This window comes from Neopelma chrysocephalum, unplaced genomic scaffold (genome assembly GCF_003984885.1).
Source record: "Neopelma chrysocephalum unplaced genomic scaffold, ASM398488v2 Primary Assembly neopelma1_43, whole genome shotgun sequence".
Classification (NCBI taxonomy): domain Eukaryota; kingdom Metazoa; phylum Chordata; class Aves; order Passeriformes; family Pipridae; genus Neopelma; species Neopelma chrysocephalum.
In genome coordinates this window covers 11,041,361-11,066,127 of record NW_020897702.1, presented here as the reverse complement: position 1 = coordinate 11,066,127, position 24,767 = coordinate 11,041,361, and the positions used below count along the sequence as shown (strand labels likewise).

Genomic DNA, 24,767 nt, shown 5'->3' with positions numbered 1-24,767 from the left:
GATTTCAGACTGAACTGAGAGAGCTTGTCTCATTGCACCCACAACTTGAGATGATACTCTCCAAACTCAAACACAGAACAAAAAAGTTAAGATGTCTGCTCTTATTACTTTTCTAAAAAAATGCAATGAATAAAAGTTACGGCTTTTTTCTTATGTCAAAAAATTGACCCTTTGTGTCAAAATATTTGAAGGTACTCAGTCCTTTTTATCCTGTTTGCTTTGTACTAGTTCTGAAACTGAAATTCTTTCAACTGAAGTAGAAATCCTTTGCCAGCCTGAAATTGGAGCATCAAACACTGTAACTGTTTTTATGTAACTATTTCCATTTTTATTAAAGCATGTCTGTGCCACAGCAACTTTCTATAATGAGTACATAAATGAGGTTTTGAAACTCAGTTTCAAAAATCAGGTTATATAAACTCAGCTTTAAAATATAATTTTTTGCTACAAGACTTTGAGACCAAATCTTAAATCAATTTTAGAATATTTAGAATAAACCTAGAATATTTCCCTCCTACTATTCATGGGAGAATATTTGCTGGTTCAGAAATTCCATTTCTAGAAGAACTATTTGGAACTAGGTGATCTTAAAGGTCCCTTCCCACCCAGGCCATTCTATGATTCTTTGAAAAGAAACTCAAAATTGAATTTGCACTTTAAACACCCAAAGCAGATTTTCATGGCTCATCAATGAATGACCAAATAAACTATGAATTTTATGTATTTCAGCATATTTCACAAAGATTGTCAATAAACTAAGTTCAAGTTCCTAGAATGAGAGACTGGAATACTAATTTCTACATTAGCTGCTGTGCTGGAGTCCCGGGAGAATAAGTACAAATTGGACATCTGTTGAATATACATTACAGTAGTATGTATGGGCAATGCACACTGGAAAAGAGCAAGGGAAATCTTGTGAATTTGCAGAAAACTATTTTTACAGCTGTTGCAGATCTTAAAATTATCTAGAGGAAGATTCTGTGTTCTTCCAAATGGGAAGATGAATGTTTAAAAACCCCATTATTTTTAGAAAAAGGTAATGGTGAGTTTCTGAATGACCTTGGGAACCACACACTTTTAACAGCTGGAAGAGATGCAGTGCTGCTTCCCATGTTTCAGATTTATAGAAGTTTTTACTCACGTGAGCACAAAGACAAACTGATGTTAAGTAGCCATTAATTGTAGAGGTACATGGCAATGGCAGCTGAGAGGAGCTTTATGTCATCCTTAAACGTTTTGCAATTGCTGAGCTGCTGTCTATGCAGTATTCAGTGCATTTCTGAAGGTCAAAAAATATCTCTTCCACCCATTAAGTATGTTCCTGTTCCCTGTACACAAGATAACTGCTTCCTTTGTTAGAAAATTTCTCTTCTAACTGCCTTGGAAAAAAGACAAAGGAAAGTATTTGTACTAATTTTTCCTCTGAGTAACAAGGACCAAACCACAGGTGAAAAATATGCTGAACGGCTGACTATTGCAGGTCAGTGGCATTACCATACAGAAAAAGGTGCTCATGCATAGGGACAGGCTCCAACCTGGGTCCCCAGATTGCTGTATTTCCCTTATCAGACAGGGGATCTAACCAGTGAAGAATTAATTTGGCAAAAATTTCATATCCTTTTTCAGTACAAGACCCAATGAAGGTCTGTGGCAGCTTCAGCTTAACACTAGAACCTTAAATTGAAAATTAGTTACCAAAGCTATGAAAGTTATGTTCTAGATGTAACACAGCAAAATCTGCTTCTGGCAAAGCTGAGGTAAATGCCCACACTCACTAGCACAGCTCATGTTTGGTCACCTCAAGAGGTTTTGGCTTCCTCCAGCTGCCCTGAACACATTGGATGCTTAGCTCTGCCCTTGCTCAGGTGAGGTGCAGATCTTCTGCACCAGGTTCCTTTGCCAGCAAGGAGTAGCTACAGTAAGACAAGTGAGGACATCTCTCCTGGAGCCAAGCCAAGTCTGCAGGGGCTGGAGATCAGCACCAAAAATGGGTGTGCACCCTAATCCGGTTATAAGAAATGCTGTCCCGCTGCTTCACAAGGAAGTTGTCAGCTCTGCCAGCTCGGGCGCTCAAACTCCATTATCCCAAAACTGCACTTTGGTCCTTCCCTGATGCTCCTGGGAATGACTGCTAAAATTCAAAAGGAGACCTTGTGGGTAGTATGGATGGTGTCATGTTGTGGAAATATCTTTCAGTAAATCACAGGTTTTGACTCATCTGAATTATGAATAATCACTCAGAGTATCTTCTTTCAAAAGCAGTATTTATTTTTTTCATCAAGATAAGACACATTACATACTGCATAAAGTAAAAAGTACTGCTAGGAAAGCTGCATTTAACTGAGATAACAAAAAAATATACATAGATTGCACTTGAGAAAGTAGACTCTATCCCAGAAGAATATAGTAAATAAAAAGCTAACAAGTGGTTTGAAATTAGGACTCTTTCTGAATGGCCTTTGAAAATATATTTATTTTGGAGGGTTCCAATTCCACCAATAAAATTGAACCAGATTAGTTTTCTTAATAGCTTTGCTCTTTAAGTTAAAATAGTATGTAAACAACATAATTATTACATGGACAAAAGAGGGAAAAAAAGTATGGAGAAACACCTCTGTAATTTCTGCTAATAAATAAAAAGGAAAAAATTTGCTGGTTTCACCAGAGTCACTGAAGCTCAGGGCTAGGGTCCTGGGGACTTTTTCTTAGTTCACATGTATGTTAGCACACCCACACTGCGAAACAAAGCCCATCTTTGACCCTCCTGCAGTGGCTGGGAGCATGCTGTCTGTATGGCAGCTTGAAGCACTGAATGGTTCCCTTCATTACTAAGTGTCCCAGGAGTAATACTTTAAATTTTGTGACAAGTTTAGCCTATATCCAAGAAAGTAAACCCATCATTAGGCAAGAGGATTTTTTTACCTTTATCTGAATTTTTCTGCTGGACCCTGGCATCCACTGCTGCCTTTATCTAATTCAGTTAGCTGAACTAACAACTGTTCAGTCTTTAAAAGGAATTTTCACACTACCTCTGTGTATCACTTATGTCCACATCAGATTTCTAATCTTTCTATACAGTCAAAAGAGAAAGAAAACTCCACACTGGGCTATTTCAGCCTTGGAGCTAAGGCACACTATGGGAGAGCGTCTCCCAAATGCCTGTAGGGGTAACTCAGGCTCCCAGATGTGGCTGGATCCCCCAGATTAGGAGACATAAACACCCCTCACAACACGTGGCTGTTGGGGTGGGACTGGGTGAGCAGGCAGTGGTGTGTGGGATGCTCCTGGCGCAGTGGGTGCCTGCTACACAGCTTTCCCTGGGGGTGTGAATTAAGGACCACCCAGAGCACAAAGCCTTGTGAAACTGATGTCTCCTACGACCAATGCTAACTAGAAGTTAGGCATAATTCAACCAGGGATATACATTGGAGTACAACTGTCTCAAAAACAATCTGTACTGCCAAGGTCTCGCATGCAAATTTCTTCCAAACTTAGCTAAAAATTATGGAAGGGCTGGGTCAATCTTGTAATTAAGCTAGAGACAGAAAAAGTATGAGATGTTCTTTAAATAGCCCTGAACTACAAAATAAAGCTGGTAATCTTTGGTTACAGGACTTTATCTTAATGTGAATTGCTTTGAAAAGTAATGAATCACTTCCCAAGTAAGCATTCAGGAGCATTTTTAAATAGACATCTGGGAGCCAGAGAGGAAAAATTAATATAAATAACAAAACCCCAAACTTTCTGAATCTCAAAAGCTAAAGTACAGGAAAGAAAGTAACACAACATTTCTAAGGGATCTTTCAGCAAAGTTTTGCTAAAATTATAAAAAAATCACAAAATACTTGAGCTGATGAAGAGGGCAAGTCAGAATATTAGAGCACTTTTGTAACAAACCTGTAGCGTGCTAAAACATACTGGTTTGAAAGCCTTATACTACTTTATAGCACTTGCCATTTTCTACTAATTATAACACACTATTGTCAAACTACTTCACTCTTTCAGAGAGACAGAAAGACATGAGGCAACACGGACGATTCGATGCAGCCTATGTCTACTATTAAATATAAAACCTCAGCCATTAAATGTGCCACCCTATTCCCTCTGTTACATTCGTGATCAAAACTCCAATTCTTCACCAGACTTAAATCTGCCTGTATTTTTGCACTTTTGGAGCAGCATTTAAAAATCCTTAAGGCTAGTTTGGAAGGATTTTTTTTCCTTTTTCAATTAGAGCACTTTCATAATATTTTAAAAGCCACAGGAAGTTATGCTGTAACTTTTAAAGTGCTAATTCTATTATGAGGTGCTGTTTAATAATATTCTTCTGAAAATTAACAAATTATGCGCATTTTCCATGACAGACAGACATTGCTTAATGAGTTAATGTGCTTCAGAAAAACACAATCAAAAAGAAACTGTCAACAGTTTAACCATGGCAATACACAGAGCTGGAATGAGACAACTAACTTCAGATAACTAAGACTAATGCATATATGACAAAGTTATAATAATCCATATTTAAAACAAACAAACAAACAAGCCAACCCCAAACCAAATAATGATAATTAAATCTCAAACACAATTTTGTTTCTAAGTAACACAACTGCAAAACAAATCAATATTTTCAACAAACAAGTGCCCTATCTTCATCTCCTCCATCTCCTCGAACTGCTGTGAAGAGGATACAGGGGGAGGGCTGTCTCTCCCTTTTTACGTAGAGGGGACTCCTCCTGGGCAACTGTGGGCCACTCTGGGCAAGGGGCAGGAGCCCAGACCAGGTAGGTAGTGACCAGAATCAGTCCCAGCCTACAGGGATTCACCTGGGGACTGGGTGGGAGCCCCCTCTTGCAGAAGCACCCGGGCAATGGCTCCCATGGAGTCACCTGGAGTCACCAGGGGAAAAGTACCAACCTCCACACTCCCCCACCACCATCAGTGTCCTGGCTTATGCAAAGCATCTACTAATTTCATCACATGATTTGCTCGAGTACAAACAGTGAGATTTGACTTTACTGGTGTGTTATTTCATGTAGTGATGGATTTTCTGCATTCTGTCTCACTCTGTTGGGCCAGAATGCTGGGAAGTTTCCTCTGAGAGCGGGGCAAATCATTTTGCACTCATAGAGGCTCAAATTCTCTCTTTGTTTATACCCACAAAACCCTACTGACTACCAGGAGAGCTAAGGAGGTAGAAATGGCAGGAGAATTTGAGTGTAGGGACTGGTGAGTGAGAAGCAAACACAAAGCTATTTCAACCTACTACCTGAAAGAAGGTTGTAGCCAGGTGGGGGTTGGTCTCTTCTCCCAGGCAACTATCAGTAAGACAAGAGGGCGTGGTCTTGAGCTGTGCCAGGGGAGTTTTAGGTTAGATACTAGGAAGAAATTCTTTACAGAGGGGGTAATCAGGCATTGGAATGGGCTGCTCAGGGAAGTGGTGGATTGTCTGTCCCTGGAGGTTTTTAAGATGAGACTGGATGTGGCACTTAGTGCCATGGTCTAGGAACCGCGGTGGTAGTGGATCAAGGGTTAGACCTGATGATCTGAGAGGTCCTTTCCAACCCAGCTGATTCTATGATTCTATGATTTATTGCCAGCTACAAATACCTATGTACCTGATGTTTAATTTCAGTGCGCGTTGTGTGCCTAAGGACTGCAAGTGAGCTTTTAAAATCTCAACCCTCAGAATCTAGCTACAGATAACCATAATCTTATATTCTTGGATGCTGATATATAAATCTATGATATACCTGTTTAGTTGCCATGGGACTAATCAGCACAGCTATGCTGAAACAGAGAGATCATGTTTGCTAACTGCAAAGGCAGGCTAATAACAAATTTCAAATGATTAGCGAGTAAAGGTCCTCAGACCAATCCTGCTTAAAAGTAAACATCCAGTAAAATGCAATTAATGTGTCTTGGGGTTTTTTTTGTTGTTTCTTTCTTCCTCTCTTTCTTTCTTTTTTTTTCCTCCTTTTTTTTTTTATCGGGGTGGTCTTGAACTGCAGATACAATCACAACGCTCATGGTGATCCAGCTGTATATCAACTAAGGCCATGTTGTTCCTGATTCTGCCTTTTCTTCTGGTATGCCCAGCCTCAGGGATGAATTTCAGCACCTGGGAGGATCAACAGAAATGCATTGATTAGAAAACACTGTGGAGATCTGAGGATAAGAGTGTTGGGGCCCTGAGGGCACCAACAGTCCTTAATGGCCCTGACCAGCATTAATTTGGATACATTTTTGTTTTACTTCCAGATTTTTCTTTGCACTCTTTGACATCTTCCTGTACTGTTTGTCCTGGACCTTTGACAGACTGGATTATTTTCTACATCAGGTATCTTTACATCACGCAGTCTCCTAACCATATCCAGAGTTGCTCCTTTGCATGTGAATTATCAAGCACATTTCCTTTGGCTCATCTTTGCTGTCCCATACATATTTGAGTTGCTCTGCCCCTTCCCTCCGTTGTATAATATTTCTCCTCTAAAGAACAAGTAACTTTTTTTTGTGCAATTTGAAATGTCTGAAGCACATATCGTTAGAATTGGCTCAAAAATGAAATATTTGTGGAAGACAAAAGGAGATGAGGGAGCTTGCACAAAATACGTGCCAGATCTCAACGAGTTTCTGTGGAATCTGACTTCTGCTGGCTTATATTAAAAATCTCTGCCTCAACCTAAATGATTTCTGAAGAATTTACTGTGAATAATCTTAAACAAACAAGTAAACAAAATTATTTCCTAGGTAAGTATACATCATACAAGAGGCTTCTGAAAAAATTCCAGATAGGCAAGATAGAGACCCCTAAGAAAGGGGGTTGTAGGTCACAAAAAAAAAAGAGAAAAATGAGAAAGAGGCACAAGTTGCAACCAAAAAAATCCTATTTGATTATAAGGAAGAAAAGACTGAGTGTTTAAAACATTGGAGCAGGTTGTCTAGAGAGGCTGTAGAAACCTTGAAGACAGAATTAACAGGATGAGACTCCGAGCAACCTCATCTAGCTTGGAAATTCTCCCTGCTTTTAATTGGCGATTGGGCTAGATGACCCTCAGACATGCTTTCCAACCTGTATTATTATATGAACCTATGATTCCCTGAAAATAATCTTGTGAATATGTGCATAAGAGCCATAATGTTGCATCCTGTCTAATCTTCTGTGGTAGTGTACGTAAACCATGGACTGGAAAAGCTGAGGAGGATGGTGGTTTGCAGGGGCATGCTCTGTGAGCCCACCACTGGAGGCTGAGTTGCTGTGTAGGAGATCATACCCACACTAGCATGGGGGCATAGGTTGAGGGGAGAAAATCTGTTTTGTTTCATTAGTTTGCTGTTCATGGCCTACAGTAGTTTAACAAAAGAGATATTAATTTATAATTTCAATCCTGAAGCTTAAATACTAGTTTGGATTAGGCACAATGAATGAGTTAAGATTAAGAACACCCTAAATCTCCTACAGCATTTTTCTTCCCAAATCTCACAGCACATTGCCCAGAAAGATATGCATAATTATCAAACTTGCATAGATGGAGAATCCAAAACTGATTTGCTTGAGGCTCTGCAACACATCAGTAGAAAAACTGCCAGTGGCATTTCCAGGTCCTTTCCATTTTGAAATCATTTATTTACTGATGGGGAGCAGGACATGGAGATAGTAAGGCTACAGCTCCACAGCTGGCGGTAAGCTGGTGGGTAGGTTCAGCTCAGTGTGACCTCAAGCCCTTTAGTCCAGAAACCATGCACTGGTAAGGTACTAGAGCTAGCATGTCTCACCTCTTGGCAGGCTGATGTGACTCATGCTAGCTTGGCCAAGTGACTGCTAGATCAGCTAGATTTCTCTTTCTTGTTCAAAAGATGGAGAGACATTTGTTAAGTGTATGACCTGCCAAAGTCACTGGACAAATGGGAAGTGGGACCTAGGTATCTTTAGCACCTCAACCACTGAAACACCCACACTTCTGCCTTAAATAACAGGTCCCCTAACTAGCAGATCATACTGTTACTCAACAATCCTTTTTTTTTTTTACAATGTACTTTCTGTACTTTGCCATTGTAACACCATACAAGCATTGAGATGGTTTGGAAAGGACAGAGACTGCATACCAGATTAACATAGTATTAGCATTTTCAACAGAATTAGAAAATCCCCAGAAGCAAGTGTCAATGACTTGCCAAAGGATAACCATAGATAACCAAGAGTAGCTGGGGAAGGGCAGACAGGTTAGCAACCTTTGGGATTATACCATTCGTTCTCTACCATTAATGTCTTGAGGCTAGAAAAGTTATGGGATATAACAAAAGTGATTAGCGCTGAACACAGTCTATTATTTTGTCCTCCCTTTTGTGATAAAATTTATATTTAGCCTATGTAATACTGAGAGGAAGGACTGTGCCTAGGCAAGGTATAGACCTGCTGCTTTACTGTGTTGGGAAAATAGAATTACTTTTCCCTCTTAGAAACACAGAGATGTATTTTTTTTTTTTAAGCAACAAAAATATAGTCTCTTTCAAATGATTTGAAACATTGACTGCATCGATATATGCAATAAATCCTGATGGACACCAGGACAATTTGCTGTACCACACAGTTACCCAAAACACAAAGGAATTGAACCGAATCAGGTTGCCGCAATTACTACAGAGAAAAAATAGACCACAGCTTCAAAGATGCTTTTTTAAAGGAAACATATTTTTAAAATCAAGTACAGATGCTGACACTGAAACCATGATAAAATTCCTTATTTAAAGAAGCATTTCAGCAAAATCTGACAAGTCCAGATGACTGGCACTTTGCAAGGTCATGGGTAGCTAGACCTGATTTTTCCAATTGAGAGCAAATGAAAGTAGGCAATGGGATGAGAGCAAAGATGTGGACTGTATTTAAGTTAATAGACCATCTGACAGCTTGGGGACTTTCCCTGTGTTTTTTATTAAGAAGCATGAGCACAGTATATGGGCTTTGCTGATAAGAAAATGAACTGTCAAACACTTCACCAGATAGGAAAGCAGTGATTGAACACAGCTGAAATTATAGAATCATAGAATCGTTTAGGCTGGGAGAGACCTCTGAGATCATCAGGTCCAACTGTTAACCCAGCACTGCCAAGTCAACCACTAAATTGTGTCCTCTAATGCCACATCCACATGCTTTTTGAACATATCCAGCGATAGTGACCACTTCCCTGGGCAGCCTGTTTCAATGTTTGATCACCCTTGCAGTGAAGAAATTTTCCCTCATATCCAATCTAAACCTCCCCCGGTGCAACTTGAGACCATTTCATCTTTTCCCTGTGAGAAGAGACCAACCCCCACTCTGCTACAACCTCCTTTCAAGTAGTTGTAGAGAGTGATAAGGTCCCCCCTGAGACTCCTCCAGGATGAACAACCCCAGTTCCCTCAGCTGCTCCTCATCAGACCTGTGCTCCAGACCTTTCACCAGCATTACTGCCCTTCCCTGGACTTGCTCCAGCACCTCAATGTCTTTCTTGTAGTGAGGGGCCCAAAACTGAACACAGGATTTGAGGAGCAGCCTCACCAGTGTCAAGTACAGGGGGACAATCACAGCCCTGTTCCTGCTGGCCACACCATTGCTGATACGGTCCATGGTGCCATTGGCCTTCTTGGCCACCTGGGCAGTGTTGGCTCATGTTCAGCTGCTGTTGACCAACACCCCTAGCTCTTTTCCCTCTGGGCAGCTTTCCCCAGCCTGTAGCACTGCCTGAGGTTGACGTGACCCAAGTGCAGGACCTGACACTTGGCCTTGTTGAACCTCATACAGTTGGCCTCAGCCCATCAATCCAGCCTGTCCAGATCCCTCTGTAGAACTGCTTTAACAGCTGATCACAGAACTGATATTCAAAGCTCTCTGTCTCATGTCTACCTAATAGTTTTATTTTCAGCTAAATATAAGAGAATTGAAAATTCCCTGGAAGGAAAGGCCATTTCTGGTGACCACAGTAGGTAAAAGAAAACTCATTATTCTGAAAATAACTGCTGTTTATTCATCACATGGTCAGGTCCTTAAAGGTGAGGAGCTACTGAATTAATGGAAACGGTTCAAAGAAATCCTGTTCAGGACACTTTATTGCTCCTTTTTAGATGGGATCAGTAGCTGTAAGAAAATATAAATATGACAAGGTCTGGAATGCTCAAAAGGTTTTTTTTTGTGTGTGAGTGAAAAAGAAGAATAACCTTGCAGTTTTCAAATTAAAGAATCAATGTCTGTCACTACTCATCAAACTGTGGTGCCTCAGCTCTTCATATTGCCTCACAAAGAGCATATAACTACAGCCATATCCCTCTCATCAAACACTGAATAAATTATGATCATAAAACTATTAAAATAATTAAAGTCAAGACAGATTATTTGGCTTCTGAGGTGGATTTGTTGCTTATAGGTAATACAAAAAAGGGGGAACAGGGCAGTTTTTGTGCAGAAATCCCCATTAGAGCGCACTAATATGCTGGATGGTATTTTACTTTGTAGATAAGCCCAAGCATCTGAGAAGTTTCAAGGTGAGATGACTGTAGCAACTGCATAACTTCCCTTTGGAGTGGTGCTTTAGGAAATATAAAGAAAATGCTTACAAAAATTTCCTTGCCAGCAATCTTGTTCATTGATCATGTATTGAATTTGGATGCCAGCTTTTGAAAGCCTCTTTAAATGGGAGAGCAAAGCCATCACAAAACCCAGGATCTGGAAGCTGAAGCCAGAAGACATTGAAATGGAATTAGGGCACACTTGTTTAAGTCAGGCCAACTCATCACCTCAACAGTTCTCCAAGGAACTCTGGGCTTTCCAGCCTGTTTGAGGGTTGCCTTTCCAAGAGGTGTACAGTATCAACTTGGGTCATGCTCTGGGGGCAGCAGGGTGCTCTCCAGTATCCTGTGGAGCACAGGAGGTCAGGGTTGATGGCCCCTATCATCTCAGCAGGTCTGTGAGAACACTTCAAGATCAGGGGCTGAGGAGAGCAGAGTGGTGATGACTGCCAGGAAAAGGACCCAGCTGGAGATAACCTGTTCACCCTGACCCATACCTGGCATGTCTCCAGTAGAAGCCACAACAAAGCCACTACTCCAGAGAATGAGTCACCTGAAACACCCACCTCTGGTGAGTCTATCTTTGGTAACTAGGAAAGGAGCCCAAAGCTTGGACTTGCAGCTTTAGATGGGTAGAGCCAGAGAAGGTGAACCATCCTTTCAGCATTTGCTGATGGTCTTAACCAGGTATCATTGACCTTTGAAGTCAGGCAACATTTAGCCATCACAACCCATGATGGCTGACTTTTATTGTACTAAAAAGCAAAGAGTGATAGGAAACACAGTCAACACTTAAAAAAAGAGGGGGTATCCAGTTCCTCATAGCCATTTTTTTACTTAACATACTTTACTTAGGAAAAATAGTGATACTTTTTTTTTAATTTCTTAACCAGTAGTTCAAACACCAATGGAAATATCAAGCCTCATGCAAAATTCAGGGTTTTTTTCTTTCTGATTAGCTTAAGAAGACCACAGATATTCAATAACGACTATGACTTACCAAATATCTAATTAGCTCCATATTCTAGTGACAGAAGATGGTGAACAACTATGGACACTATTTTAGACAGTGAAACTTGTACTTTGCAGAACTTATTTTAAAATTCTGCTATGCAGCATTATCTAATCTCCTTCTGCACATCTAAAAATACCATCATTCTAGCATGCAAACCAAATTATATTTGTTTGAGATTCATAAAAGAGGAAGCATCAAAAGTGCAAAACATTCATCACAGATCCAAGTTCTGATAGACATAAAAAAATCTTACTCTTCAATTTTTGAAAGTTATCTAATCCAAAGGTCACACACAGTTTAGCTGTGCTTTGAGTATAAGAAACCAAGCATTATGGGAATGTGGTTCATAATTTAGCATAAGGACCTTTAGTAGGAACAGAGCCTAAAACAATGACAAAGACCCAAAGATGTATTCTTTCTTATCAAAGATAATTACAGGGTGTTAGGGACAAGAAAAAAGAGTTAGTTTGCTGATCAGTGGTAGCATGCAAACTAAGGGATTATTAAGTGTAGATGGGATTATTGTTTCTATTTTTTTTTATTTGTATGAATAAAAAACACCTGGTTTTAATACAACAAAGATGGGAAAACATTAACTGGCTTAAAAGTGAGGCATCTGAAGCAGTTGCTAAAGTTATGATGTTTTTGACATACGTGACAGCAACAAGACCCTAACTTTTGGTGATCTTGTCAGGAATTATGTGTGTATTATGCTCCAGCTGTTGTTTCACCACTAACTAGATCCAGGTGTTCCTCCTTAAGAAATTGCCTCTCTGTCCTAACACATATCGCAGGATGTCTCACTTGCTTAACTTCCAGATGTCAACCCAAGAACTTTCATTTTCATCTAGTAAAAATGAACCTTTATCTCTCACTGCACTTCTGTGCTCTCTCTGCTCATCCTATGACCTAGCAGTCATTTCTGACTCATTCTGTTTCCTTGTATTTCCATTCCAAAAAAATCCCATTGCTGCTTCTTGTATAATATTCTATGAATTAACTCCTTTGTCAGGCTAATTCTGTGCGTTCATTACCATAACAACCTTTTATCTCCTTTATACACATACTATCAACTCCAGGACGTACAACCACCAGACCATATTCCTTGCACACTGCTTTGATGATTCTAGCTCTTTTTAATCCCTTAGCAAATCCCTTTGTTGTGTCAGCAGCATTTGGATCATTTTTTGACCAGTTATCTTATGTTTCCCTGTGCAAGGACAGAGTGAGAATTGTTGTCTGCTCTCTCAAGTGCCTCCTAAAGGTTTGCTTCTCATTTCTCTGAAAAAAACAAAGAAAAAAAAAAAGAAAAAAGCCCCTACAACACCAGATTGTATTAGTCACATTTCTTAACTCCATTGCAGCAACTCCTCTGTCTTACTGAAGTTCCATGTCACTTTTTTATTTTCTCTCCCGCTTCCCTGTTCTTTTCTCCCCTATAATATTCCCTCTGTCTTATTTTTTCTTTACATTGTTGGGTTCAGTTAAAGCTGTTTCTATGTCCCAGCAACTTGTGCCAAGATACAGTATTGTCCACTCTGGGACGCCTGCTGCATCTCTCAGGGCAACCAAAGGTTATGAAATTGCCACCCTAACACTATTCTAAACCTTGTCTCTGAGAATTAATTGAATTTATGTTCTGTGAAGGCACCAGACAAGCTGGAATCAACATAAAACTAGAATGGACGCACAATGCTTCAAAAAGGGGCTGGTGAGGGGGTGAGGGAAGAAGCACCTTATAGACAGTGAAAAACACATCGGTCTTTTCGGGAGAGAAAAATAAGTAGGTAAAAGATGCAATCAGCTTTCACTACTTGGCTTTTTTCCTTATATGCTTTTTAGCTGTGTTGCTCAGCACTGTATTTGTGGAGGTTTATGCACTCTGACAAATTCTGGTTGCTACCTTAAGAGCACTTATTCCCTACGGAAACTCATTTCACATCTCATCAGTTACAGCAATGAGATGGGGAAACTGATTTCTTGTGTCTCTGAGGTATATGCATGCTGGCTGGATAAGACAGCTGCAGCTGCAGCTGAACTGAGTTCTGGCCCCGAGTTCCCCCACACCTCCTCTGGGCTGAGTGATCTCCAGGTTTAGAGCCCCCCTCTCTTTAAAGAGCAGCTTCAGGCATTTCCAAAGAAATGTGGTGCAATGAAAAACATACTTTCATTTCAAGTCCCATTTAGAAAGTTAAGACAGCAGTAGACCTGAGCATTTGATTAAGGTGTGTTGCATCCATTTCCATGTATTGCTTTGTCTTTCCCCTGCAGGGAGCCCTACAACATAACTCAGTATCACTTATGGCAGACTGTGCCCAGGAGACATTTTCAGACGCTGCCAGGACTTGGCCTGTTTGGTTTGAACGGTCCGTGATACTATGTGGTAAGTCATGAGTCTTTGTCCAGAGTATTTGCTCTGGTCTCAAGCAAACCCAGAAGCTATGGAAAACCACACAGCATCACAAGACTCCTGCAAAACAGAACAAAACAAAACAAACACCCAAAAAGCCCACCTATAAAACTATCTGTTTACCCAAGTTATGAACCTGTTTATTTCTGGAAACAGAGTATTTCGGTAAAGTCATGGCAAACTTCCAAGCCATAAAAAAGACTTGAGATCTCATGATTAACGTTCCCCAGGGCAATAAAAAAAAGCTACCCCTTACTGTGGCATTCTCATGTTCTCATTTTCCCTACTGTTGCATCACTTCTTACAATTGGACATGATAGAAAAGATCTGTACATTCCATCCAGGGAACTGGAGCAGCACTCTTAGTTCGGCAAAATTAATGGCTACACCTGAGAGGCTAGGCTAGAAGGGAGTGCTCGGTGATGAGTACAGTGTGAGGCTTTGAATGGGCACTAAGGGGGAACTAAAAAACATTAAAAGCATAAGGAGAATATAACTTTGGAATCTCTCTGCACTAGAAGCTTCTCTGTCAACCAACACTGGACTTTAGGGTCCTCACAGCTTCCAGCATGCAGCTATTCCAATACTGGCTATGAAGCCAAAAAGGAGCCCATCCCTTCTGGAAAATTTCCCTGCCTGTCCTTCTTGCCCAGAAATACTGGGTAGCTCAGAAATTCCACTCAACTTTTAAGTGATCTCCAGACACATTTTTACTGTTGAGGACAAGCATATTCATGTGCAGGACAAACAACTCTTGTGGGTTCCGGAGCTCAGTAGATAATGCCCAAGAATAGCGGTTAGGGAAAATCAGCCTGGCAAGAGAAGTGATCCGGGATCTGCAGGACTCCGTTTCAGCTACTACAAACACCTGCTTTGCTCCACTACCTAATACTTCCTTCTGGTGTCTTCTGGCCTTTGTTCTCCTGCAGCAGTAGGCAGAGGTTTTTAACCAAATTAACAGTGCTAGGAATTTGATAAAGTGTGAAGCTCTGTCCCTTGTTATGCAACTAAAGGCTCTTTGGTTAAGGTTAATAGGTTTCAAATTGGCTTTTAAGAGAGTAAACTGTCTCCATGGTTCTAAAACTGGCATGCTGAGAGGCCCTTCCTTTACTGCCAGGTATTTAAGTAAAATTAGAGTTAAGTGTCAAAGGATAATAAGAATAAAACTGATTAACTATGCATGCCTAATAATAATAATAGAGTGGAAAACATTTTGGACTAAAATTAACGAACACATCTTTAGTATGTGATACATGAATTTATCTGCATGACTTCCACTCGCATTAATGGTAGACACTAAATTTCTGCCCAGTGAGCTGCTAATTCATGCCTAAGGGTTAAGTTTAAATTTAAACTTACAAAGGCCATTTAATGTTAAAGATGAAACACTGTACAGTTTTTGGAGAAAAAAGGAATGGGAAAATAAAGTATCAGTGATGTATTAGTGTGAATGTTGAATTTCCTGAATTTAGTGATTAGTTTGGTGCGGTCATAAGTCACGACATCCTGGTTCTGAGCAATACTTGGCTAGTGTGATATTCTGGTGTCCCAGCACCAGCAGCTTTCAAACACCTGATAACAAGTAAGTGTTTGATAACGTGTTTATAATCAGCATTCTTTTACTAGCTGCTGTCAACAGTTGGCTTAAATTCTGTTACAGGTGTAACTCAGGATTCCTTAGTTTATATTTTACTTCTAGTTCTTTCAGAACCCTTCTGAATTATGCACAGCTCATATTTAAGCATTGAAATTCCGTACAGATTTACTATGAAAAAAATACAATGCCTTTTTTCTACTTTAAGTTAGTTTCCTTTCAATCTCTCTCTTGTTTTTTTCTGAAGGAAAACATTATTTAGGAAGATCTGATTTTCCTTTAGCTAGTATTCATTATTTTCTATCTTTCACTGTGTTCTCTCTTATTCTGAGTTTTGTTTCTAAGTGATATCATGCAAAACTTTTGAGCCATTTTCTTTACAAATGTCTTTGATCTGTATCTTCCCCTGTATCTCTCTTGATGTATGTTTACTGCTTCTATATAACTTTTCTAGTCCTGCCTGTACCATTATAAGCACCAATGGTCAAAACCCAGTATAAGTACCCCAGTAATTTATCCAGGCCACAATATTTGCTATGTTATTATCCCTTCATCTCCATTCCTGCAGAAGACTGTCACTTATCTTTTTCCTATCACTGTACTAAACATCTGTTTTCCTGAAGCTCTTCACAGTGACTCACTACTCAACTTTTAGCATAACTTCCACCCCTCAGTTCTTCCTCCTCCCTTCACACACCCAGTGTTATACGAATAGATAGTTTAGACCATTTGTCTTAATGCTTGCTGTTTTTATTACCTGCATTTACAAGTAGTTACCTAGGCCTTCTGAAATTCCTCACAGCCTTCTCTGCTGTTACAGTGTTATCTCCTGTGCTAGCTGTCATTTTTTCCACCTGTCTGTTCACCTCTATTCAGATTGATCATACATGAAATAACACTTAGTCTATGTGCTGGGGGCACCTCATGTAGCCCTTTCCTATTTAGAAAATTGTTCATCTTTTCCACCTCTTTGCTTTTTATCTCTTAACCAGCTTATAATCTGTGTCTGATCTTGTCTGGTTGACTGTTCGCTCACTGAAGGAGGTTCCAGGCCTTTTAGCATTCTTGTTGTAGTGCTGTTTAAATATTTATTCATATATAAGGCATTCCGACTTCATTTTATCAGCTCATAGTCATCTAGGTGTCGTAAACATATTAATTTTTTTTTCCAATTAACTTTTCTACCATTGAGATAAGGCTTTCTGCTCTGTAATTACCAGGGTCATTCCTTGCATCTTGTTTAAAATTAGAGAAAATATTAACTATTCTCTAGTCCTAGCTGATGTGGAGTATGCTGTATGCCACAGTTAATTGTGAGAAAATATCACTTACCTTGGAAAAGAGTAACCACATTGCTTACAGTGCGGCAAAGGTCTGACCTTCAATGACCCTCTGCTATTGCAGCCCTGGGTCTCCCAAGATAATGCCTTAGTGTTATGAGTCCACATCACATCCAGGTTTAAAGTCCATAAAGTTTATTTTCACTTGGGGCTTAAGCCAAGTGGTAAATCAGGCTCTTAACAAGACATATGTGTTAGAAATTAAGTCAGCATGGCATGCAGCTTCCCTATGTTCAGGCTGTTAAAAGGCTGCTGCCAAGTAACTTTCCTAGATATCTTCACTTTAGTGAACATTTTTCATGTCTCGATCTGAAAATACCGATTTAGAGGCAAGAATATAAAATGCTCTTTCCTTGTGTTTTCCCTGTCTAAATGTGTTCTGAACAGATTAAAAATAAGCATAATGGACATCGTTCCTATGCAAAAATTTTGCCTTCCTAAAAAATTGCTGAATTGGAAAAAAGCTAAGGCTGAATGATTCAGCTGTTTCCTATAGGTAGTAAATCTGGAAGGGAAGAGAGTTTGCAAAGGACTTACTTGTAATTTCCAAATGTGGGCATAAGTTTAAAGCAAGAGGAAGTGCAGTCAAATGTCTCAAGGAACACACGTCTCTGTGTTACTAAAAAGAGTATTTCCAGAGGTATATATATTCACTTTGTATCAGCCCTTTGATGGGAAAATCAGTCCAATATGAGCCTCATTCTTGCAACAAAATTCGCTAGGATTCTGTGGTAGCATCCACTCAGAGGCGGCAAAAGTTCTCTCTAACTGCTTCTAAATTAACTTACCCATAAACACCTGCTAACACCCCTTTCTCACACATACATAACCTCCTTCCACTCTGTTCATTCACCACTTCCAAATGCATATCACTGGATATGCGTTGTGGCATTAAAGACATCAATATTAAACAATTAAAATTAGGCCTTCCTGCATGTTGACTCTGTGTGTGTCTCTGTCTCCATGCCTTATTGCAGTGGAAGGTACAAATGCTGCTCCATGAGGTACCAAGCTGGTATCTTGCATGGACAGCAATAGAGATGCTGTTATCTATGCCTAGCTTTCACTTTAAGGCTACCTGAACCTGTCTTAAAGCCTAAGTAGATCCTTCATCTCAGGAAGAGTGGTAAGCACAGAAGGCATTCACTCAAATACTGTGGTGTCTTTCAAATGATGGCATCTTCGCCTATGACCCTTCACTGCGTCAGTAATTTTTGCCCACTGTTTTTTGCACTGCAGATACAACATGATAATCAATATAAGCATGTTAATATAACATGATATAGCACAATGATAATATAATATGATATAGCATGGATCAATATTAACCTGATAGTCAATTAACAACCAGCACACATGGCTCGGAGAAAAGACTTCAGAATCCGTGGAAGCAATAAATACCCAAAAGAAGTAACAAAGAAAGAATGAAAATACCTCATGATATTTTTTCACTGTTTTCCCTGACATGCACATGCAAGATTTCCAGTTGGGAGTCCCACAGCCACAGTTTCCTCCACAGCGCTGGACAAGGAGGCAGCGGGGGAAGAAAACTACATTTGTCAGCTTCAGTTCCTCCCTTAAATTGACAGAGTAGTTTCTCGGAGTGCAGCTGTAACGTTTCACGTCATCATTCAACCTGTCCAGGTCAACTGCAACGCAAAAGAAGTTTCATTAGTGAGGTTTGAGTGGGTCATTCCTCTGGTTTATACTACTCCCTAGGTGGTAAATAACACAAAGTTATGGGACACTGTTTGAAAAATAAGTGAGGTGTAGCAGTGATTTCCGTAACAGATAAACATAAACCTACCAATTTTAAATCATTACAGGTGGCCATCCAGGCAGTCACCTGGCTCCCACTGATTCCCATAGCGAAGCTCACACCAACTATAAAGGTGAAGGGAAGGCTTGCAGTAAAATATTGGCCTGAAAGCTGAAGACTAGTAATTTTACTTGCTTTATCACTGATCTGTTGGATCCCTGGGCAAGAGATTCCACCTCTGCTACTCTCTTCCCTCCTCTGTTTATACTTGACTTACTTAGATGATGAGATCTATTTTGTTACTATGGGCATAACTTCTTTTGCCTAACTGCAGGCATAGAAAAGGCAAACACTTTAAACAAGACCCTTCCTGTGGTCAGTAGAGAAACTGGGGAGTGATTCATCCCTTCCTCACAAGAGCATTTAGGACAGGCTACATGACTTGCTTTCTCAAGTTGCCTGTCTGTATTGTTTATGGACAGAGTTTAGATAACTGACTTTTAGATGGAGAAACCAATCTAAGCAATATTAATTTCAGCTGGTAAATGTTACTATAATAGGCATAAAAATAAATACAATTAAAACTAATGAGGTTCATTGAATGCCAGTAGTTGGTTGATGTTTAAGTGCCTGGTATCTCTGTGAGATCTGTCATGTAAACAAGCAGTAAAGCCTGTCATAAAAATAACTTATAGACTATCAGCTGTGACTTTAAGTGCTGTTTCTAGCTTTTCCTTGTAAAGCTAAAACAAAACAAATAACCCCTTTTATAAATACATATTCCATACTTGTAACACATACAAAAGTAAAAAATTTAATGAGTTCTATTTCTATAGAAGTTTTTTGATTTCTTTTTCCTTCCTTTTCTACTTTCTTCTTTCCTTAGGATTCTATCCACCAACTAAGTGTTCAAAAGCTCAGTAATTCGTTCAGGACTGGAGGACATGTGAACTTGTGTTGAGTTCAACTCCAAAGAGCATTTGCTAACAGAAACATCAACAGGAAAATAGGGGTGGCTCAAATGAGAACTGAGATAACAGTGTAGTGTTTGTGATTTTCATGGGCATGTATCATTTCTGGTCCTGAGAGCATCTCTGCCTGTGCTTTAATAAAAATATGTGAAAATTTACAACAAAGACACTTCATACCTTCTGTGATTCAGTCCTTGTCAACATCACAAAGTAAGTAGTGGAAAAAGCTGTGATTTGTAAATATCATGTACCTTTACATTCTGACCCAGAGATATTCACAAGGTAGATAAGCAAGAGGCAAGGGTACATAAATGTCAGGAGTGCTATTATAGAAAATCATAGCAGATTCACTTTCCTGGCAAAGTGTTATCTCAGTCAATGGGAATTCAGCAGATAAATTGTGATTTTATAGCAATTGTGATACATGTCACCATGAAATCTCAGTGGTTCTCTCCAGAGAGTTAGCATCTCTCCAAAAGAGGTATAGATCATTCTCCTGATATAAGCACAAAATCAATGGGGCTGGTGGTATACTCATGAACTGGGAGAAAAATACACTGTGAATGTCCTTATCCAGGACTTACAAGTCCAGGGAATATTGATTTCTTTGTTTTAACAGATGGTATTTTTTTCTCCACTGTCATTCTCCAAATGACACATTCTCCACCCCTTCTCACAGCAAGATCTCAGGCTAATTCTCTTCACAGGGAAGTGTTTCCCACTCCTCTAAATGCTTGCCACCAGCTTTGCTAACTGGTAAAGCAAAGCACTATCTGACTACTATTCATTTCAGCCAATAGATGTGAAGGAAAAATCTCCCAAAGGAAAAAGAGGGTTGAAAATTTTCTGTCTTTATGATTAATGAGATTTCTTGAGGGGAAAGCCTGGATCATCAACACTACAGCAATCCAGGGGAATGGATACTAATATGAGCAGACTCCTATTGGGCAGTCCATGCTGATCATGGACTATGATGGCATTTGCTGATGGTGCTGATGGTACTGGTGGAGTTAGAATAAAATGCTCAAAGGCTTAATTTAGACTTAATTCAGCTGAGGTAACATAGGAAACAAGGCTTCCAGTAACAAACTGGTCAGTAAAGAGGGCCCATGAACTGACATCTGTGTCCAGAAAACGGTTGGGGGACTAAATAAAATTTACTCTATCACAGATGACATTTCCCCTCAGGCTCAACATTCCTCCTTCCTGCATTGAGCTAATACCTATTAGCACTGCTGTATTATCAAAACATAAATGAGTCCTTGTAATGAGACTAGCAGAGAGGGAAAGCACCGACATATAAAGGACCTACGTGGCGGGGCTTTCCTGCAGAGGGCATATTATATCCATCACTGTGTTACACTATTAGCTTCAATACTTAACTGTTCAATTTCAATGGCAAGTGTTGACCTAAAAAAGGGCTTTCACTGGAAGGAAGGCTTTGCTCACTGCCTTCAAACGCCTACTTTTGATGACTTTCGGAAGTCTTTGCAGGGTCTCAGGCTGTAGCTGACTCAGGACTGTGGGGAGCTGTTGATTTGCTTGAAGCATAGGAGGGAATAACCAGATAATTAGCATAATTTTCTTTCTCTATGCAGTATGAAGGAATAAGCAGTTTTCAATGAGGGCTCAAAACTTTCTCTGGGTACACTCTTCAGGTATTCTGAAATCGGGTAGTAGCAATACGCATTTTATCTAGTGTATTTTTTCTGTATTTGAAAAACCTACGGGAAAATTTCTAATGCAAAATTGCATGAATTGTCCTTGTTATCTGCTCAAGGCATTCTGATCATGGTTATTATCAGGTTTTGGGACCACCAGATCCCAGAGTTATCAGTTAAAATGTGAATTCTCTGCACTTTGCTGTATTTTAGGTATCAGAGTCCAGCTTAAAATGGACAAAAATAATAGCAAAAAGGTCTTATTGTAGTGATGTTGAAAACATGAAAATAAATAATTTCAAGCAGAGAAGAACAGCCCAAATAAACAGTTTAGGACATACACAAGTCATCCTCTATTAAAATCCATTTGGAGGTAAACACCTATACCTACATGCTTTTTTACTCTGCTCTACAGAACTCCAGTGCTTAGTGGGATAAGGTGAGCATGCATACTCTGTGAACAATGTATACTGTACTCTGGTAGCATCATACTGACACACGAGAACAGTTCCCATTGTCTAATTAGCTCTAGATCATGGTTTATTGCCCCCTAACAAAAGAATCCATTTTATTCTGAACAACTCTCTCTGCTGAAAGCTTCAATATGTATTTTTCCCTGTCTTGGGATTGTTTTACTGTCTGGAGCCAGTCCATTTCCTCATCCATATAACAATGAGATTTTAGAGTACAGTCAGTTTCATGCATCACTTCACTGCTGTGACTAAAATGTAAGTGAGCCTTGGTGTGATTGGTGTGAAATCCAGCTGCTTTACTTATCAAGGACTGAAACCGCTGGAGTCCTTAATCTAAAACTAGAACTAAAAGGTTCTTTAGACCAGATGTAAATAACTTCCAAGTATTATTACAGAATGTCTGCATCAGAGATTTAACTTAAAGGTAAGGCAGACATAAAGAGATGTGTCAGAGCACTAAGATCATAGAATCATAGAATCATAGAATCAACTGGATTGGAAGGGACCTCCGAGATCGTCAGGTCTAACCTTTGATCCACTACAACCGCGGTTACTAGACCACGGCACTAAGTGCCACATCCAGTCTCATCTTAAAAACCTCCAGGGACGGAGAATCCACCACTTCCCTGGGCAGCCCATTCCAATGCCTGATTACCGCCTCTGTAAAGAATTTCTTCCTAATATCCAAACTAAACCTCCCCTGGCACAGCTTAAGACCATGCTCTCTTGTCTTACAGATAGCTGCCTGGGAGAAGAGATCAAACCCCACCTGGCTACTACCTCCTTTCAGGGAGTTGTAGAGGGTGATGAGGTCTTCCCTGAGCCTCCTCTCCTCCAGGCTAAACAATCCCAGCTCCCTCAGCCTCTCCTCATAGGACTTGTGCTCGAGTCCCTTCACCAGCCTTGTTGCTCTTCTCTGGACCTGCTCCAGCACCTCAATATCCTTCCTGAACTGAGGGGCCCAGAACTGGACACAGTACTCCAGGTGGGGCCTCACCAGCGCTGAGTACAGGGGAAGAATCACTTCCCTGAACCTGTTGGCCTGATCAGGAATATCACTATTCCTGATATAGGCCAGGATGCCATTGGCCTTCTTGACCACCTGGGCACACTGCTGGCTCATGTTCAGCTTCCTGTCAATCCAAACTCCCACATCCCTATCTGCCTGGCTGCTCTCCAGCCACTTTGTGCCCAGCCCATAGTGCTGCAGGGGTTGTTCTGGCCAAAGGGCAGAACCCAGCACTTGGCCTTGTTGAACCTCATCCCACTGGAATCAGCTCAACTCTCCAGCCTGTCCAGGTCCCTCTGCAGAGCCCTCCTGCCTTCCAGCTGATTGACATTCCCCCTGCAACTTAGTGTCACCTGAAAATTTGCTCAATCCCATCATCCAGATCATCAATAAAGATATTAAACAGAACTGGGCCCAACAATGATCCCTGGAGGACACCACTAGTGACTGGCCTCCAACTGGATGCAGCACCGTTCATCATCACTCTCTGGGCCCGGCCCTTCAGCCAGTTCCTAACCCAGTACAGAGGACCCCTGTCCAAGCCGTGGGCTGCCAGCTTTTTCAGGAGTATGCTGTGGGAGACTGTGTCAAAGGCTTTGCTGAAGTCCAGGGAGACACATCCACAGCCTTCCCCTCATCCACCAGGCGGGTCACCTGACCATAAAAGGAGATCAGGTTGGTCAGGTAGGACCTGCCCCTCCTAAACCCGTGCTGGCTGGGTCTGAGCCCTTGTCCATCCTGTGGGTGCTGTGTGATTGCACTTAGGATGATCTGCTCCATAACCTTGCCAGGCACTGAGGTCAGGCTGACAGGCCTGTAGTTTCCCAGGTCTTCCTTCCGGCCCTTTTTGTGGATCCGCGTGACATTTGCCGACTTCCAATCATCTGGGACCTCCCCAGTTGGTAAATGATGGAAAGCTGCTTGGCGAGCTCTTGTGCCAGCTCCCTCATCACCCTTGGGTGGATCCCATATGGTCTCATAGACTTGTGGGGATCCAAGTGGCTCAGCAGGTCGCTAACTGTTTCCTCCTGGATTACAGGGGAGCTATTCAGATTCTTATCTCTTTCTAGAAGCCCAGAAGCCAGCTGTTCTCAGGACAATCTGTCTTACTGTTGAAAACTGAGGTAAAGAAGGCGTTAAATACCTCAGCCTTTTCCTCATCTTTGATAACTATATTCCCACCCATGTCCAATAAAGAATGGAGGTTTTCCTTGCCCCTCCTTTTGTTATTGATGTATTTTGATGTATCTTGTATCAAGATGGATACTTGAGGCCCAGTGTTTGCCCCTCCTTCCCCTTAAATCCTATTCTTAAAACCATCCTCATTTCACATAGCTCTATGGCATGTGTTTACCTTGAAATATTGCTCTTAATCAGAGGTGAGCACTGAAATCAGAGACTGCAGTTAATACCATATTTTATTCAGAAAAAAGACAGGCCTTAAAGAATGAGGAGAAAACCTATGCTGCTGATCACTGATGAATTTTAAGAAGACAAGAGGTCTGTTAGGGTTGCTTTTAACACTTTATCTGTTTGACCTTCACACATGGTCCTAACGTTGTCATATCTGCACATTTTACACTTTTTTCATGCATCAGTCACAGAGTAGAGCTGAGGTGTAAGAGATGGTAGCCACCTTGTTATGGTATTTCTATACCACATGTCAAGCCATCTACAAGTAAGGCGAGGAGGATTTGGGTAGGTGCAGACTAGTCAGCCTAACCTCAGCCCATGGTAAAATTAAGGGGTAAATCCTCCTTGGAAGCAATGCCCAGGCAGATGAAAGACAAGAGGGTGACTGGGAACATCCAGAGTACATTTACCAAGAGCAAATTGTCATGGATCATCCTGAGAGTCTGCTGAGACAACTGTCTTGCTGGATGAGGCAAAAGCAGCAGTGGTGTCTGCTGTTTTTTTGACAGTGATCCATAGAATACTTGCAGCCAAACTGCTGAGATCTAATGGTTTACAAAATCAGTAGGTATCTGGAGTATCC

At 40.6% G+C, this 24,767-nt stretch overlaps 1 protein-coding gene across 6 annotated transcripts in view; it reads right to left on the bottom strand.

Moving 5' to 3' along the window:
* Window positions 1-5,929: 5,929 nt before the first annotated feature.
* The window catches only part of PDGFD (platelet derived growth factor D), a 141,809-nt gene continuing 122,971 nt past the window's right edge, over window positions 5,930-24,767 (bottom strand). For all 6 annotated transcript variants that reach the window (XM_027677329.1, XM_027677331.1, XM_027677330.1 and 3 more), the window contains 2 exons: window positions 18,333-18,547; window positions 5,930-6,118 (listed from right to left, as the gene is read on the bottom strand). In XM_027677329.1, the coding sequence (XP_027533130.1) occupies window positions 5,984-6,118; window positions 18,333-18,547 (350 nt within the window). In that variant the 3' untranslated portion in view covers window positions 5,930-5,983. The remainder of the gene's footprint in view (window positions 6,119-18,332; window positions 18,548-24,767) is intronic.